This window comes from Fragaria vesca, linkage group LG5, assembly GCF_000184155.1.
Source record: "Fragaria vesca subsp. vesca linkage group LG5, FraVesHawaii_1.0, whole genome shotgun sequence".
Classification (NCBI taxonomy): Eukaryota; Viridiplantae; Streptophyta; class Magnoliopsida; order Rosales; family Rosaceae; genus Fragaria; species Fragaria vesca.
Window position 1 is genome coordinate 249,461 of NC_020495.1, and position 17,941 is coordinate 267,401.

At 40.6% G+C, this 17,941-nt stretch overlaps 4 protein-coding genes across 4 annotated transcripts; 1 reads left to right on the plus strand and 3 right to left on the minus strand.

Moving 5' to 3' along the window:
- Window positions 1-496: 496 nt before the first annotated feature.
- Window positions 497-4,544, minus strand: LOC101292503 (vacuolar-processing enzyme-like). Its single transcript, XM_004298620.1, has 9 exons — window positions 4,240-4,544; window positions 3,973-4,137; window positions 2,631-2,787; window positions 2,345-2,430; window positions 2,031-2,230; window positions 1,866-1,914; window positions 1,524-1,733; window positions 1,015-1,221; window positions 497-931 (listed from the first exon to the last, which is right to left on the minus strand). The coding sequence occupies exons 1-9, from the start codon at window positions 4,462-4,464 to the stop codon at window positions 749-751; spliced, it is 1,482 nt and encodes a 493-aa protein (XP_004298668.1). The 5' UTR covers window positions 4,465-4,544; the 3' UTR covers window positions 497-748.
- Window positions 4,545-5,993: 1,449 nt separating this feature from the next.
- LOC101292793 (NADH dehydrogenase (ubiquinone) complex I, assembly factor 6-like) lies at window positions 5,994-8,541 on the minus strand. Its single transcript, XM_004298621.1, has 2 exons — window positions 8,435-8,541; window positions 5,994-7,189 (listed from the first exon to the last, which is right to left on the minus strand). The coding sequence occupies exon 2, from the start codon at window positions 7,101-7,103 to the stop codon at window positions 6,192-6,194; it is 912 nt and encodes a 303-aa protein (XP_004298669.1). The 5' UTR covers window positions 7,104-7,189; window positions 8,435-8,541; the 3' UTR covers window positions 5,994-6,191.
- A 1,691-nt stretch (window positions 8,542-10,232) lies between these two features.
- Window positions 10,233-13,617, plus strand: LOC101293091 (heat shock protein STI-like). Its single transcript, XM_004298622.1, has 7 exons — window positions 10,233-11,192; window positions 12,090-12,378; window positions 12,496-12,581; window positions 12,662-12,885; window positions 12,982-13,048; window positions 13,124-13,183; window positions 13,315-13,617. Exons 1-7 carry the CDS (start codon window positions 10,272-10,274, stop codon window positions 13,426-13,428), a joined length of 1,761 nt encoding a protein of 586 aa, XP_004298670.1. The 5' UTR covers window positions 10,233-10,271; the 3' UTR covers window positions 13,429-13,617.
- A 52-nt stretch (window positions 13,618-13,669) lies between these two features.
- Window positions 13,670-17,376, minus strand: LOC101293391 (elongation factor G, chloroplastic-like). Its single transcript, XM_004298623.1, has 4 exons — window positions 17,024-17,376; window positions 15,251-16,665; window positions 14,150-14,662; window positions 13,670-14,053 (listed from the first exon to the last, which is right to left on the minus strand). The coding sequence occupies exons 1-4, from the start codon at window positions 17,262-17,264 to the stop codon at window positions 13,886-13,888; spliced, it is 2,337 nt and encodes a 778-aa protein (XP_004298671.1). The 5' UTR covers window positions 17,265-17,376; the 3' UTR covers window positions 13,670-13,885.
- Window positions 17,377-17,941: the final 565 nt, after the last annotated feature.

Sequence of the window (17,941 nt, forward strand, 5' to 3'; positions counted from 1 at the left end):
CACCACAACTTGTTCCGAATTCGTCACCGCGTCGGGTTAGACCGACCACTCGAAACAAGAGGCGAGGAGAAGGACTCGTGGCAGTGTGCCACCAAATTTGGTGCAACTCGATTTCGATACTCGTTACTTGGTTTCTTGACGAACTTTGCTTTCACGAATAAACCTGCGGATTTGTTCTTTCATGCTGATATATGCATTTGTAATACGTACTAATATTCATGCGTTGATAGTAACCTTGATTCCTTTGTTAGGCATTGTGATCTTCCGCTTGTCCCATCTTACTGTCAAGACGGATCTCGCATCAATAGGACAGTAGAAGTTTACACGTCAAAGTCCAAAAATGCTCACTCTTGAACCAACTAGATCAATTTGGTTCAGTTGCACAATATGCAGTCCAAATCGATCACAATGCTTCAATACAACTTGATTTGCTACCGCAGTAAGCTACAAATTCAAATGAGTAGATGAGATTCAAGCTTTATTTACCCACGCATGTATGAATCTTCTAAATTTTAAGAGAAATGATTCAGATTCTGAGAGAAACGCATAAAAAAAGAGATGTAATTAACAATGATACTGGGCAGGAGGACAGCCACTGAAGACAGAACATCACTCCATACATATATTACATTTACATGGAAATTATTCCCGACACAAATCTGATATCTATATCAGCTTCTAAAATAGAAATATACGGGATGTGACATTCATATCCTGCTACAAGCCTACAAAGCTCCCCAAATTTATTTCAAGCACTATAACCTTTGTTTGAAGGATGCAGATGGCCCAGATCGTGACCATCACAAGCAGCCCAAGATGCTTCCTCCATTTGGGCTTGAGACACACCACTGTTGCAGATGTTGGCAAACGCTCGCATGTGTTTCATGCCGTACTGAGTCAACGATCCACAGTGTGTTTCAAACACTCGCACCTGCAACTCAAAGTTTTTACAGTCAATAATTACAATAGTTAAGTCGCAAGATTCAAAGCAAGTAGAGTGTAAGTAGCTATTACCATGGATTTTAAGCATTCCCAGTCATCCACAAGAGGCAGTCCAAGTGGTCTGACGGAATTCAGTACAGTAGCACCATTCTTAGGTCCATACAGAAATGTCCCTATGAATTTTATGCTTCCATCTATGTGATTCCTGTGGTTCATTGTATCTCTAATCTGCTTCAGGATCTCCCTCTTTTTTTCTGACCCATGTTCTGATCTTTTGTACTGTATGACAATAACCAAGTGAACAGTACATTAAGCTCAAAGTGAACGGGCCTAATCTAGTACTATTTGCCACCTTAACCAGTTCCGGCTTCAAAATAGAAAGGCCTTTGCATTCTACAAAGTAAAACTTTCATTTGGCTTCAAATCGAGATCAGTCAGTATTCAGTAAACAACCTACGTACCCTAATAATTTCAATACTGAGAAAGGATAAGTCATAGGATCGGCCCAAATATACTACAAATGATCATGTTGGTTTTTGTTTGTATGAAAAAATATAAGAAAAATGAGGGGAGGAGCTCACCAGTTGCCACATGAAGAAAATCTCTGCATCTCTCTGGTTGACAACTTCCATGTGCTGTTCTAGTTGACCATTGTTTGGAGGGAAGTTCACAGAGGCAGGATCAAAACCAAGGTACAGATAGAGCTTCTCTTCTGTAAGATTCTTACTCCCATATTGCATCACATGAGATCCAATATTGTAGTTATTAAAATTTGAAGTCCGTTCCTTTACCTGCACAAACACACAATTTTACATGTTTCCTAATTGAATACCAGAGTAATAACTGTTCCGAAAAACACCTAGGAATAATTTTTAGGTCCAGATTTGAAATTCAAGTGCCAATCCATATATTTTGAACCTCACCGTCTGGTATTGTTCTTTTATTGTTTCTTTCTTCAGATTGTGTCTCTCACTGCAAAACAGAAGAAAACAGCAAACAACGGAATGTTAAATAGTTACTATCGCCAAACAATTATGCATTCATTGAGATATAAATTCACCAATTATCGAAGGAGTAAAATCAGATACCTGTCTTCCATCCAAGCAACACTGTACAAATCCCCTAAGCAAGTGATGTATTCAGGGGGTGGTGGAGGGTTCATCCCTGGACAGTAAGTCCCAAAGCTGTTTTCCTCTGCATTTGATGCTGTAGCCACGTATATGTTAAGGTCACTTGGCATTATGCCTTCAAAAATGCTCCCACTCTCACATGCTTCTACATATATAACCTGCATGCAAGACGATTGAAGTCGATAACTTCTGTTATATATGTACTCATATCTGTGTAATCAACTAATCATAAGAAGCGTAACAGATTAATAATGAAAGAGTGACATACATACCATCTCTTTGTAGCTCCCAGATGCGTGTTTCTTCTTCAAAACATTAATGAAATCCATTGCATACAGGAAAGGCATATTTGGCATTCCTATAATAGAAACTTGGTGAGTTGTAGCTTTCTTTCAAAGAACTCGATCACATCCAAAAAGTGCAGTTAGGCTGACAAACTTGCCTTGAAAAGAAAAATGAGTTCATTCCAAATTGACATGATTGAGTTTTGATTGATTATTTTTGGATAAAACATGAGTTTCAATACATCACAGTAAAATGAGAAAGTAGGGAACTGACCAAGAACACCAGGACCACCATGATCTGAGTAGAATAAGAAGATCCTGTCATTAGGTTTGCTTGCCACAACCTTTCCGGTTCCACCTTTCACAGCTTTCTTGTCCCCAAGAAGTACTGCATACAGGTTCGCAGCATTTACATGCTCCCCGGTGTAATCCTACAGCATATAATACCTAAGTATATGGGATTCCAGTTCCAAGTAAAGCTCAATAAACAAATCAACAACCAAGCATTATGCTAACTATGTTAAATGTAGGTCCTCTTTCCGTTGTATCCTTTTCCGTACTACTGAAATTTCAATAAATCAAATGAGGTTGGGGCAATTGGATTACTTCAAGTGATGTTCCACATCACAAACCAATGCCTTCAGTCCTTGGTATCTATTAAAAGAATATATACCATCATAACAGGACAGGGCAGTGAGGCACTATTTTTTTGGTTCTTTTCATAAACAATCAACAATATTATGTATTACTGTATATACTATATATCAATATCATACCAGAAAAGATTTCATTTCGTCTACTTGAAGGTTAGGTCGAATCAGTATCATAATAATTTTAACTATCCCAAATAAAAAGATTCAAGTTTGATAATAACTGAATATGACAGTGGCTAGCATTAAAACATGACCTAAACAATTCGAAAAATTTGCCAAATGGCAAAAAATGCTTAGAAGTTACACAAGCCAGAGATAGAGGTCATGAATCAATATCATCAGTCATCATTTGAAACTCAGTCTCTATATACCTTTCCACCCACACAAAGATGCACCTAACAATCTTACATAACCTTCTCTAAACACCAATAGCTTCATAACCTTTCAAACACAACCAATATATACCTATTCGAACACCCTGATAATTGCGACTCCAACTCACAGATCATTGGACATTTAGCTATTTATATCATCCTAAATATAAAAACACTGTACATATTTTAAATTTCATTATATTCGTACAAACATCAAAAGCCATGTCACCTACACTTGTCCTAGGAGAAACTTTAGAATCTTTTTTCAATATTTCATTATCATTTCTAAATCTTTAATCATATAAAGTAGTGAGGTGGGGCGATAGGTAATGTCTTTTTCGCTAAACCTTGTGCTGACCTTAATATAAACCCAAGCCATCTTCTGGGTTATCTTCGTTAAATTACTAATCACTTATTAGCTCACAGTCTAACGCGTGGCAACCATGCATGATTACAAAAAATAAATAAAAATATCCTACCCACTTCTTTTGGTTATTGATACTAGATTGAGAAAGTACAATATTTAAGAATATTATCACTAATTAATTAGACAAAATAAAGAAAGAATTGGAGCTAGCTAGCTTGGTACCTTAGGGACGCCGGCGTATACATCTTGACCTTGTGGATGGTTGATGATGATGCCTTTCCTGGGATTCATCTCATGCATGGCGATGTCATCATACATGAACACCACTATGTTCTCCTCCTTCAACCCTCCTTTTTTCAGTATCTGATATGCGTGACAAACATCTGCCTGCGTATATATGATGCATATACGTATGTGTATGTGTAAATCAATCAACCTCAAACCAAGATACAAATCAAGAACAAGAAAAACTGAGATCATCATACGCACCTGATGCCTGTAATTTCCGTATCCATTAGACCCAGCTACAAGAACCGCCCAAGTAGTCCCGGATTGTTCAACGGCATCTTCGGTCTTATCCTTCTCCGAGGGCAACCGGATTGCAGCAGAGTCCCAGAAGTCGAGCCTAGCGGCGGCTCGACCTCCTCCGCCTATAGTGGTTTGTATAACCAGTGCTACAAAGAGAAGTAGCAGCTTAGACAGACGGGCCGCCATGACGAGTGAGTGACAGACCGGGTTCAAGAAAACCCAGAGTAGTAAGGAAACTGTGGGCAGAGGAGGAAGAAGAGGGAAGAGCTGGGTGGAGGTGAACAGTGGTGAGAGAGAGTATAAAAGAGGTGGGTGACTGGGTGGTCAGTGGTGTCGTGTGAGGTGCCATGCAAAACGAGACAAGGTGGCTGACACGTGCCGGGAAGGAGATGAGTTTGGAGGGTCCAAGGGTGGTGTGGAGCGTCCAGGTGGGCTGATGCTTGGCATTGTGAAGCGTGAAGATTGATCTAGTTAATCAACATGTTTGGCTCTTTCCTCTTTACTGAAGCAGAAAACAGTTTTTTCCTGTAACAGCTCATGGATGTGATCCACAAGGCTGTTTGTTTTACATGAATTGGTTAAACTTGTTTCTTGTCCTTTTGAGAGGAAATTCAGCTCAAGTTTTTAGCATGTTGATGAAGAAGACTGTTTGTTTTACATGTTGGTTAACAGCTCAAGTTCTCTCATATGTTACTCCAGGATAAGTAGCTCTCAAACTAAAAATGCTTACTTCATCGTATGAATCATATCATGATTCTAGTCGTGTAAAAACCTCTGTTCAAATAATGGGTTGGTTATGAGGGGACGCCTTATAAAACATGGTGGTATTTGGTGAGGTATCACTATTTTGATTGAAACATCTGTTTCCTTAATTTTATGAATAGGAAAAGACCATGGATTAATTAATTAGCTTTCTCTAAAATAAAACATTAACGTTGGATATAAATCCAAACGCAAGTCCTATTTTCTAATCGAAATGAAGCCAACACATGTATAATCAGAGAGTATAACATATAGAAATGAGGTTGTTAACTTGTTTTCATACTGCGTCAAAAAAAAAAAAAACTTGTTTTCATAGACTAAATGATATCAAGTGACTCGAAAGCTATAATTTCCAACTTTACCAGAATACTACAAAACATTATTTGTCCAGAAAGCAAAGTTCGAATAACCAGTTCCTAGTAAGTAATGAATTACCTCACTTATTTTGATAGAAAGCAATCACTAATTAAAGAGGACTATGAACACCAAGATCAAAACCATGCCGAGCCACAGGATTTCTAAGATTACTTGACAAAGTAATTGGTTGTTTTCAATGATAGTGCTCACCCTTCAAGTTGGTGCGAAAACAAACAAAATCGACAACATTGACAGTGACCAACGTTCTTAATCACCAAAATATCTCTACTATTTTGGTTCTACCATAAACTCTACTATTCCGATGTTGCGGACCAAGATGAAGCAGACGATTAGCCTATAGTGAAGAGAGGAGAAAAATTGAAGAAAGAAAGGGATGAGAGAAAGCGAGAGAATATTAATTTAATACTGTATGATCTAAACAAGTGCATCAACAGCTTTTAAAGGCTAAATATCTAAGTGCTCGAATAACATTTTTCTAACAGTCCTAACAAATAGTCAAATACTTGTGGGAGTTTGAAACTTCCATACAGAGCCCGGATCAGTCAATTGCAAATACGGAACATAACGAGCAACGGTCAAGAAAGAACCGGGCTGGAGTTATAAGTTGCTCAGTCCCATTTATTAAAAGAACACCTCAAAAGATTGGTTAACAGGGTTTCATGAACATGCCACTTTTCCTTTTGCAAAAACATATCCGCAACACAACTCCAGATTTGCACTCTAGAATGCAATATGGAATGTCATTTTGTATCAAACTAATAAAAGAAATTTCCTCAGTATTTTCCTCTCCATGAATGCCACTTTAGTTTCAACTGATACAACAAAGGGGCCATACCTAGGATCCCTCGTGCTAACCTTGGGTCGAACACATCAAAATTCACCCGCCTCAGGGAGTCTAGTAGAACTTGGGCAGGGACTGCTGGCAACAGCACCGGACGAGCCTCTGCAGGTACCGTACTGGCTAATTCACGAGCCTTCTGCAAATGGTCATTAGCCACTGATGCCATCTCAAAAACTGCTTCACGTAAGCCCTCACGAGAGTCCAAATGGATCTCTGCTTGATCACCATGTTTTACCAACAAACCATGCTTGGCTGCCACTTCAGTTGGTATATAAGAGAAGTGCCTGTTGCGGTTAGCATGGTATGGCAGTGATTTAATTAGCAGAAGAAGCCCACTCGCTTTACCAATATGTGATGCTGCATGATCGGCTGCGGTCGACCTGATACCACCAGCTTGTAGTGTCATGTAAAGATTAGTGGACATGGTGTCTTCAGCATATTTTTCCAAGTCTTCAATTTTTTCTGGGGCATCACCAATCTCCTTCCTTGCATCATTGATGCGAGCTTCGACAGACCGTTTCAACCATCCCTTGCTGATTTTGTTCTCATGTACGACTGACAATAGAGCTTGTGCTGTTGGGTGCTCAATTGACTTGTTGGCATAGATTTTGTCTATGGCTTCTTGCCACCAGACAAGACGCATAAGACCAATCCTGGGATCAGAAGCAACATCCATTGCACGAGCTGTTTCGACATTCAACGCCCGGACTGCAAACGCAGCCTTCCGCATGTTATGGGGGAGTTCAAGGAGGCAAAGGTAATGATGGTAATCATAATTTCGGACTTGCTGTACACAGTGTGAGAAAGCTGCCCTTAAACTACTGGATGCTGAAGCATTATTCATCGAGTACAAACTGTGGTTTAACTACAATAATCTCTCAAATTGCACAACACTTTGTGAGTTACGATTTAAACCTGAGGATTTGTCACCTGAAATAAAAATGAGAAGCTCAATTATGATCCAAGCCAAATTATTGCATAATTGGAACTTGAGATGGCAAAGAATGTATTAAAGGTTATTATCAGACTTGTCAAAGGATCACTAAAATGAAGAGCCTCAAAACACATTCCAAATAAGGTTAACTATCAATGATACAGGATATAACAGATACGGGAAATACTTTCCGAATTCTGACAATCAACTAATACAACCAATTCTTACAATCAAGCATCTAAAGAAGCATCTGCTATGTTCATTCCCAAACACACATTATACAAATCTATTACATATAGTCTACCACCGTAGGGAGACGCTTCCATGTCAGTTTTGAACTTTTGATAACTCTTTAACATGTGCTTCTTCCTTCTTCAAAAACTATACTTCTGAAAATTACTACTAACAACCTTAACAGAGACATGGTTAGGCATCACAGGGACGTGAAACATTCATGTTACACATAAATCTGAATCATCCCCACATACTAACATCTACTGAAATCATTAGCATAGATGTACTCTTGAATCAGTATCCTCATCCAGTTTAAGACACAATGGCTAACAACATATTGGATAACCCTCCAAAACAGTGATCTGGTCCTCTAGAACACATATCCATCTCCACTACTTAAATTTTCATTTCCTTACAGTTGCTCAGCCAAGATCATTAGGCAGAAATGAAGAGGTTTTGTGAAAAATGCCACCACTCATTCTCCCCCACACATCTCGACTGTGCATTCTGCAAGGGATATAAGGTTCCTTCCTCCTCACCAGAACCTCTAAAAAGGAGTCTCATAAGGCTAGAAATTCCTTCTTCACTTACTACATACCATACTAAAAACAGTCCAAAAATTCAAACAAGCAAATGTTTTTTTGGGAGAAGGAAATAACAAATGGGATTTGGGGAGAAGGAATTGGAGTAGACTAACAAATCACAGTTAGATACATAAGCACCAATACAAATGTCGACTCATATAACACCTTTGTTATCCCACTGAAACTTCAAATTTACTTTCTTACTCACTCCAGAATAAGAGCAGAGATTGAAGGCTTGAAGCTAAATCGTTCCCTTAAAGAAACTAGTAGCTAAACTCAACACATTACCTAACTTGCTCACAATAAAATCACAGCAAAGTATGAGAATTTAGTGGGGCATGCTTGTTTTTGCTTTCGTAGATGAATACAATCACAAAGCTAATGAAAATCTTTCAAAAAAGGGTGGTAGAAATGGAAGCTTACCAAAACCCACAAGCCCAGGCAGATGACGACGGATGTTAAGCTTCAGTGGAGCCACCGTCGAATTACTCGGCGGAGAGTCTTCAAGTCGGCAAGGCCGCCAAGGCGGATGAATTTCCAATTCCAGATTTTAAGAGGAAAAATAATTACTGCGGGCTAGGCGGACACGTGCTAGGGCTAGGCGGTCCAGGTTGGCCCGGGCCTTAGCGGGCCGCGGGGTCCACCATTTAAAATTACAAAAACATGGGCCTGCGCAACAACAACCCATCTCCATTGGCGGGTTGGGTCTAAAACAGAAGACTCAATTGAAGGTCTGAAACACGTACATGTTCTCACAAAAATGTCCATTGAACATGTTGTGTGGATGTTGGCGGAGGCAAAGGTGGTGATGGAACTCATAGTTTCAAACATAATTCTCTCAGCTCGAGAGAGATGCATCCATTTTACCTATCATAGTCTTTGCTAGCTTGTTGTACAGTGCGTTGCCCCGACTGCAATTTACCTCTATGACATTATATGACTGAATACTTGACCAAAAAAAAAAGACATTATATGACTGAAAAAATTGCATGAAACTTATCTCCGAATTCCTTTTGTATTCGAATCCGAAGAAACAAAAAAAAAGATTGAAATGAGATGAAGAATTGTGATGCTCTTATTGAGAATCAGACATGGAGTCTAGTTCCGATCCTTTACTCACTGGCAAACGCTCCATCAGTTGCAAATGAGTCTATAAGATTAAGCGTAATACTGATGGTTATGTCGAGTGTTATAAGGCTTGCCTTGTTGCTCGAGGTTTTACTCATGCTGCATGTATTGATTATTATAATACTTTTTTTCTTCTATTGCAAAAATGATAACTGTCCGCTACCTTCTTGTTGTTGCTGCAAGTCAAAATTGGTTTTTACATCAATCATATGTTAACAATGCTTTCCTGAATGGTGATTTGTTGGAAGAAATTTATGTCTCCTCCTCCTGGTTTTCGGTGACAGGGGAAAAATCTTGTGTGTCACCTCCACAAGACCGAAACAAGCCTCCCGTCAATAGTTTTCTAAGTTTACTGAGGTCATTCTTGCTGTTGGTTTTTCTTAGTCCAAATCAGACTACTCTTTGTTTGTCCGCAAAAATGGTACATCTCTGACTGTCTTGTTAATCTATGAGGACGATATTTTGATCATAGGGAACAATATGGAGTCTATTAATGACATGAAGCAGTTCCTTCATACCCGTTTCCGTATCAAGGACCTTGGTGATCTGAAATTTGTCCTAGACATTGAAGTAGCTCGTTCTAAGAAAGGGATTTACATATCTCAGCGTAAGTATGCATTGGAGATTATTAAAGACACCAGTTTCTTAGGTCTTAAACATGTTGATTTTCCCATGGAAAAATCTAAGTTGTTAAATAAAAGAGAGCAACTTAAGGATCCTGCTGTATATCAACGTCTAGTTGGAATACTTATATATCTCACAATCACCATGCCAGGCCCGACATTACTTACTTTGTTCATATCCTTAGCAGATTTATGCACAACCCTCATGGAAGCTGCGTTTCGGATGGTGAAGTATTTAAAATCATCTCCTAATCAAGGTATGCAAATAGAGTATACGCCGTGTATCCAAAAACAAATAAAGTAGAATTTGTAGAAAGGAAAATATTATTGGACTAGGCGAGCAAAAGCGCAAAGCAGCAGAAGGTTCTCGAACCCCAAAAACCCCTAGAAGTCTCTGGTCTCCCTAAAAACTCCATTTTATCCTTTATAAATCTCACCCTCAGTCCCCCGCCTTCAACAAATCGCAACCCTCTGAATTTCACTCTCCGATTTCCCAAATCAGCTCAGCTATGGCCGACGAAGCCAAAGCCAAAGGCAACGCCGCCTACTCCGCCGGCGACTACGAAGCCGCCATCACCCACTTCACCGAGGCCATCAACCTCGCCCCCACCAACCACGTCCTCTACTCCAACCGATCCGCCTCCTACGCCAGCCTCAACCGCTACTCCGACGCCCTCTCCGACGCCAAGAAGACCGTCGAGCTCAAGCCCGACTGGGTCAAAGGCTACAGCCGCCTCGGCGCCGCCCACCACGGCCTCGCTCAATTCGACGACGCCGTTTCCGCTTACAACAAGGGCCTCGAGATTGATCCCAACAACGCCGCCCTCAAAGAGGCCTTGGCCGAGAGCAAGTCCGCCCGCGATCGCGCCGCCGCCCGGGCCTCCCGACCCCCGCCGTCGTCGAACCCCTTCGGCGATGCGTTCTCGGGTCCTCAGATGTGGGCCAAGCTCACGGCTGACCCGAGTACCCGGGCCTTTATGCAGCAGCCCGATTTCGTTAGCATGATGCAGGAGATTCAGAAGAACCCCACCAACCTCAATCTGTATCTCAAAGACCAGAGGGTTATGCAAGCCCTTGGGGTTTTGCTCAATGTGAAGCTCCAGGGAGGAGGAGGAGGCGCGTCGGAGGACGACGATATGCCTGATTTTCCGGCCGAGAGGACACGGTCTGCTGCGGAGGCCACTGAGCCGCCGCCGCAGAGGAAGGAGGAGAAGAAGCCGGAGCCGGAGCCCATGGATGTTCCGGAGGAGGAGAAGGAGGCCAAGAAGAGGAAGGCTGAGGCCTTGAAGGAGAAGGAGGCCGGCAATGCGGCTTATAAGAAGAAGGACTTCGACTCTGCCATTCAGCATTATACCAAGGCAATGGAGATTGATGATGAAGACATTTCGTATTTGTTGAACCGGGCTGCCACTTATTTGGAAATGGGTCAGGTATGGATTGCATATTGTTTTTGGTCTAGTGTTTGGTTTATTTTATGCAGAGCTGAATATATATATCTTGTACTGTTTATTGGTTAGTACCAAGTTCTGTTCTTTGATCAGTTTGATGTATGCTTGATACTGTCAATGGTTGTGGTGAATTTGTTGATGATGATGGGACGAACATACTGGTATTAAAACTCCGACTTAGACCCCAAGTAATAGGAATTTGCTATATGCTAGAGACCTGGCTGAGTATTAGTTTAGCCAACCCACCCACATAATTGGGGTCTTTGTTAAAGAATATGGCTTGGTGATCTTTCTTGAATCTCGAATGTGGTAGGAGTTGGTCAATCTTGAATGTAGGATTTACTTTGTAAACCCAGTCGTCCTTTATACTGTTGCCAAATTACTGATTTAGGCCCAGTCGTCCTTTATACTGTTGCCAAATTACTGATTTTTTTGGAGGATCTTTCTTATGAGACAGTGATTTATTTTCTCTTAGGGGATAAGATTGATTCATTATAGATGGTATCATATATGTGTAGGCGTAGAGGGTTTTGTAGATGGTATCATGTAACTTCTACCTTAGGGCGGAAATGAAGAAAAGTGTGGAGGAGGCTTTATGTGTAGGCCTAGAGGGCTACTACCATGGCTGCTGAGCCGTGAACCCTCATAGATGGGACCTTGACATGATCTTTTATTTCTTATGTAGAATATGCTATTGTTTTCTCCTTGTACACTAAGAAGGTTGGGCTTAGTTCTGTTTTACTCTGATCCTACCCATTTGTGCTCTATCATACACCCTTTTATCTTTGTACTGTTAATGTTTGGTTAATATTGTTGCAATCATCATATAAATTGGTTTTTATGGTTTCTAATGTAAGTGTTATTGTTATGTTCTGTCAGTATGATGATTGTATTAAAGACTGTGACAAGGCTGTTGAAAGGGGAAGAGAGGTCAGGGCAGACTTTAAGATGATAGCAAAAGCTTTGACTAGGAAGGGAACCGCTATTGCGAAAACAGCAAAAACCTCTAAGGATTATGAACCTGCTATTGAGATATTCCAGAAAGCTCTCACAGAACATCGCAACCCCGACACCCTAAAGAAATTGAATGATGCTGAGAAGGCTAAAAAGGACCTAGAGCAACAAGAATATTTTGATCCGAAGCTAGCCGATGAGGAGCGAGAGAAAGGTATGCCTGTTACTTTGATCTTGATATTTAATATTTATGGATATTTGTTTGGCCGGTAGTATTCTGCCCTATGTACCCTATTCTGTTGTAATGACAAAACAATGGAATTATGTGCAGGCAATGAGTTTTTCAAGCAGCAGAAGTACCCAGAAGCTATTAGGCATTACACTGAAGCCTTGAGAAGGAATCCCAAGGATCCAAAGGTGAGAAAATCTTCAATTCCTTATTAATTGTTCTCCGTCTGACATGTTGTGGATTGACTCAAATCTGCTTATTTATGTAGGCATATAGCAATAGAGCTGCTTGCTATACAAAGTTGGGGGCAATGCCGGAGGGATTGAAGGACGCCGAAAAGTGCATTGAACTTGACCCAACCTTTTCAAAGGGCTATACCAGAAAGGGTACAGTCCAATATTTCATGAGAGAATACGAAAAAGCTTTGGAAACATATCAAGAAGGTCTGAAGCATGATCCTGGCAACCAGGACTTGCTTGATGGTGTGAGAAAGTATGTTGCACAGATAGAGTTTGAGATTGTTGCTTAATTTGCTCTACATGATATTGAGACCCTACGTTAATCTCACTTGATATTTCTTTTTGGCAGGTGTGTAGAGCAGATTAACAAAGCTAGCCGTGGGGATCTGAGTGCCGATGAATTGAAGGAGAGACAGGTAAGTATCTGAACTTTCCTGATGATTGATTTATGTTTCGGAAGATGTAGGTATTGAGTCCGTTTTTTTTTGCAGACTAAGGGAATGCAGGATCCAGAAATTCAGAATATCCTCTCAGATCCTGTTATGCGACAGGTAAGTTAATTTCAAGTCGTGTAATTTGTTTTCTCTTTTGCTCTGAAAAGCTTGCAGTTCAACGTATTATCTGCTTTTTTGTTTTTCTTTATGTGGTCCTTTGGCTCAAATTTTTTTTGGGATGTTGGCAGGTGTTGGTTGATTTCCAGGAGAATCCCAAAGCCGCTCAGGAACACTCTAAGAACCCGATGGTGATGGCCAAAATCCAGAAGCTGGTCAGTGCTGGAATTGTTCAGATTAAGTGAGAGCTTGAGGAAAGATTCGAATGATACATACAAGAATGCTGATTCTATTGTACTTTCCAATGTTCATTCGAGTATCTAGGTTCAAATTCCTGACTGAAAAATTTTGAGATGTATTGTTTTCATATTAGTGTGGATGGTCCTTTTTTCTTTTAATGAGTCTCATAAATACTCGCATTCATTCTGCAGCTAGTTCTGATATTTGACTCTGGAAAGTATTGATATGTTTGTCAAGAACCTTTTTCACTTCAATATCACTGTCCATTTCAAGAGTTCAGAGTTCAGACTAATAGATAATGCCAATATCTGAGGACGAATTGGTATAAGTTAATAAACTTATTGTTTCTTTTGGTACAGAGGCAAAAATCTTAAAAGTACACGAGGCAAAAAATTTAAAAAAAGACGCCCTCATTTTCTTGGACCCCGATCAACTATTGTACATTTGTACATGTAAACCAAATCAAGCAGTAACTTCTTCCTCCTTGGCAGAAAGTTGGTTCTGAATGTGCTGAGGAACAACATCAAACTTAGCTAATTGCATCGTGTAGGATGCACGACCTTTTGTCATGCCCCTTAGTGTACTAACGTATTGGAACATCTCCGCAAGAGGAACCTCAGCATCGACCACCTGCATTAATAAAAAGCAACAGTTTGTAAAAAGGAAATCAAGAGAATGCTTTGCATTATTAGTGCTTTCATTTCTATCATGAATATGAGGACATACCTTGAGACCACCAGGTTTGTCGCTAAAGCTGTTGATCTGACCTCTCCTGGAGTTAAGGTCACCAATCACATCTCCCAAATGTTCTTCAGGTGTAACTACTTCAACTTTCATTATGGGTTCAAGCATTTTTGGGCCAGCTCTCTTCATACCCTCTCGGAAAGCTCCTCTCGCTGCCAACTGGAATGCCAAAACACTCGAGTCAACATCGTGGTAAGAACCATCGGTTAGTACAGCACGCACGTCGACGACAGGAAAGCCTGCAAGCACACCGTTACTCATGCACTCCTCTAGTCCTTTCATCACCCCAGGAATGTACTCTCTGGGCACTGCACCTCCCTTGATTTCACTCTTGAACTCATACCCATTACCGGGCTCCATGGGTTCAAATCGGACAGTGATATCTGCGAATTGACCCTGTCCACCAGATTGTTTCTTGTGCACATACTTTACTTCAGCGACTTTAGAAATGCTTTCACGGTAGTTAACCTGGGGTGCTCCAACATTAGCCTCGACCTGCATAGAGAAAACAACCCCAATTATGAAGAATTCAAAATCAACAGTATCTTCTTCCTTTAAATACTCAAGAAACCACAATTAATAGGCTGCAAGAGAAAACGACAAATGATACTAACAAAAAATCAATCGGCATAAAAGTGGAGTTGAACCTTGTTGATCAAACCATACTATTGACCACTGAGGGGTAAATATCAAACAGTGTTAGTGTGTGACACCTTTCCACATGATATCTGATCGTGGCAGATAGTGATGACTGATTACCTTAACAGCTGACATATTACGATTTCAACTTATCAATGCTTGTGGTAGTTTTGGTTGGACAACAAAGTTTATTAGATGAACTAGCATAGGGAATCACCACTTTGTGCAAACTCACTTATTATAAAATGCTTAACACTATGTCTATGTATGTGCTTAACCACAACAGAAAGATGCATAATGTTGGTATGAGTATACATCCAGAACATGAGGACACCAAAGGTATAAAAACCACGAAATCAACAAAAATAGAAGCAAATCTTTATGCTGGAAAGTAGAGTCATTTACGAAATTGACAATCAGCAACATGGAGTAGCAGATATATACCTTGAATTCCCTCTTGAGGCGATCAACAATAATCTCAAGATGCAATTCACCCATTCCTTCGATCACTGTCTGATTAACCTCTTCATCTCTTGAGAAGTGGAACGAAGGGTCTTCCTGAGCAAGCTTAACCAAACCAGCACCCATCTTATCAACGTCAGCTTTAGTTTTGGGTTCAATTGCCACCTTAATCACAGGATCAGGGAATTCCATACGTTCAAGCACAATAGGATGCTCAGGGTCACTCAATGTTTCACCAGTAACAGTATCTTTTAGACCTGCAAGCGCAATAATATCACCAGTTAAAGCGACCTTAACATCCTCCCTACTGTTTGCATGCATCTCTAGAAGTCTTCCAATCCTCTCCTTTTTTCCCTTGTTTGCATTCAGCACATATGATCCAGCACTTAGCTTTCCTGCATAGACTCTCACAAATGTAAGGGATCCCACAAATGGATCGCTCATGATCTTGAATGCCAGCCCAGCAAATGGTTCGTCATCACTTGCAGCCCTCTCAATTGTGATTTCTGGGTTATCTGCATCAGTTCCCTGCATTGGTGGCACATCAAGTGGTGAGGGTAAATAATCCACAACAGCATCAAGCAATGGTTGAACCCCCTTATTTTTAAAAGCTGAGCCACATAATACTGGCACAAAACTAGCTGAGATGGTTCCCTGCCTAATCAATTTCTTAATGGCGGCCTCATCAGGTTCAACCCCTTCTAGATACCCCTCCATAGCTTCATCATCCAACTCAACTATGGTTTCTATCATCAGTGATCTGTATTCATCAGCCAGCTCCTGAAGATCAGAGGGAATATCCTCATACGTAAATTTTGCACCCAATTCTTCTCCTGACCAAATTATAGCTCTCATCTTCACAAGATCAATAACTCCCTTAAAATTATCTTCAGCACCAACTGGAATTTGAAGTACAAGTGGTTTGGCACCCAAATTCGACACTATCATGTCCCTTGTGCGGAAAAAATTTGCCCCAAGTCGATCCATTTTGTTGACAAAGCAAATCCTGGGCACCCCATATTTATCAGCTTGCCTCCATACAGTTTCAGACTGAGGTTCCACCCCAGCAACACTGTCAAACAAGCATATTGCGCCATCAAGCACCCTGAGAGCTCGCTCCACCTCAAGGGTGAAGTCCACATGGCCAGGAGTATCAATAATGTTAATTCTGTGTTTGTCCCAAAAGGTTGTAGTTGCAGCAGAAGTTATGGTAATGCCTCTTTCTTGTTCCTGCTCCATCCAGTCCATAGTTGCTGTTCCTTCATGCACCTCCCCTATTTTATAATTTCTTCCCGTATAGTACAAAACCCGTTCAGTTGTAGTAGTCTTCCCTGCATCTATGTGAGCCATAATTCCAATATTCCGATAATCTTCTAACGGTACTGCACGCTTTCCATCTGCATAAAGAAAAACAAAATCAATAATCGTCTCTGTTGCATTAGCTGATACACTACTCTTTATACAAACATTAGTTAACAACTGATACAAGAAATTCATCCGAAAATGTACACACCTTTTCTTGGAAAATCATACATTCAGAACCTAAGCTTGTTCTAATTGAAAGAGAGTGAAGAACTTGATAAGCCATGTGCTCTATATTATCAAACATACCAAAGCACAAGTCTTGAGGTTATAAACATTCAAATTAACAACTTGAACACAGCAGAACTAACAGTTTCTCAAATTCAACAAATTGGGCAGCCCGAGAAAACTTAAAGTTTGAAACTTGAACATGGGTTGGAAAGAGAAGCATACCATCGGCGGCCATGGCGAGAACAGAGAGGTTTCTGCGGCCCAAAGTAGAGGTCTTTGAGGAGTTGGAGGCGAGACGGAGATTCCCGAAGAAGTGGGAAAGGGAAGAGGAAGTGAGAGAAGAAGAAGAAGAGCGAGGAGGACGAAGACCCAGAAAGCGAGGTGGGGAGAGAGGGATGGTTGGCCTTGTCTGAGACCCATTGAAGCTGAAACTCTGAACTGCTCTCACTGACTCTGCAGCCATTTTTCCTTATCTCTCTCACTCTATGTGTTTGTGAGAGAAGAGAAGAGAGGAGAGAGAGAGGGTCGTGGTGGGGGGTTTTGGCGCTTTATCTGATACGACCCGAAAATGGGTTGGGTTGTGTTGTGGTGGCGTGGGGTTTTGGGGATAACGCAAAACCAACTGGTGGAGCTTTGTCTTTGCTGCTCCTCACCCTTCTCTTTTTTTTTTTGTTGTTGTTGTTGTTGTTGCTGTTTTGGGTGATTCTGGACCGCAAGATATGGATTTGTTCTTCAAAATCTTACATGTTTGAAAAAAGAATAAGAAAAACCAAAATGTGGTTTGTGGGAGCATGAATGAAAAATGAAAGTGAGAAATGAGAAGTCATATTTAGATAAATCGTCACGAGTTACATTTTATTATATCTTTAAGTGCTTAAACATCGTAAAAACGCTAATAAAAGTGAGGTTGAGTTTAGAAGGATTGGTGATGATAGTTTGATGTGTTTTTATACAAAGACCCAAAGGTGTGCTTGGTTTTTTTGTTTGTTTACACTCTCCTCCTGACCTACCTTGTGATAAAAGAAAAGACTGAACAAGTTTTTCTACACAGAGAACCCTTAAAAGGCCGTGAAGCTGCCACATGTGTCGGAATTCACAACCATGAACATAATCTATGATTCTATTCATAGCACCATGAAA

Bases quoted from the DNA above. Each gene is read 5' to 3' on its own strand.
- LOC101292503 (XM_004298620.1), bottom strand. From the start codon at position 4,464: ATGGCGGCCCGTCTGTCTAAGCTGCTACTTCTCTTTGTAGCACTGGTT. The intron at 1,734-1,865 runs GTGAGGTTCAAA...GTGTTTGTGCAG, and splicing joins TAAAAGAACAATACCAGACG to GTAAAGGAACGGACTTCAAA. The intron at 1,222-1,523 runs GTGAGCTCCTCC...ATTGTCATACAG, and splicing joins TTTTCTTCATGTGGCAACTG to TACAAAAGATCAGAACATGG.
- LOC101292793 (XM_004298621.1), bottom strand. From the start codon at position 7,103: ATGAATAATGCTTCAGCATCCAGTAGTTTAAGGGCAGCTTTCTCACAC.
- LOC101293091 (XM_004298622.1), top strand. From the start codon at position 10,272: ATGGCCGACGAAGCCAAAGCCAAAGGCAACGCCGCCTACTCCGCCGGC. The intron at 12,379-12,495 runs GTATGCCTGTTA...AATTATGTGCAG, and splicing joins CGATGAGGAGCGAGAGAAAG to GCAATGAGTTTTTCAAGCAG. The intron at 13,184-13,314 runs GTAAGTTAATTT...GGATGTTGGCAG, and splicing joins CAGATCCTGTTATGCGACAG to GTGTTGGTTGATTTCCAGGA.
- LOC101293391 (XM_004298623.1), bottom strand. From the start codon at position 17,264: ATGGCTGCAGAGTCAGTGAGAGCAGTTCAGAGTTTCAGCTTCAATGGG. The intron at 14,663-15,250 runs GTATATATCTGC...TTCTCTATGCAG, and splicing joins GCCTCAAGAGGGAATTCAAG to GTCGAGGCTAATGTTGGAGC. The intron at 14,054-14,149 runs GTATGTCCTCAT...TTATTAATGCAG, and splicing joins ACAAACCTGGTGGTCTCAAG to GTGGTCGATGCTGAGGTTCC.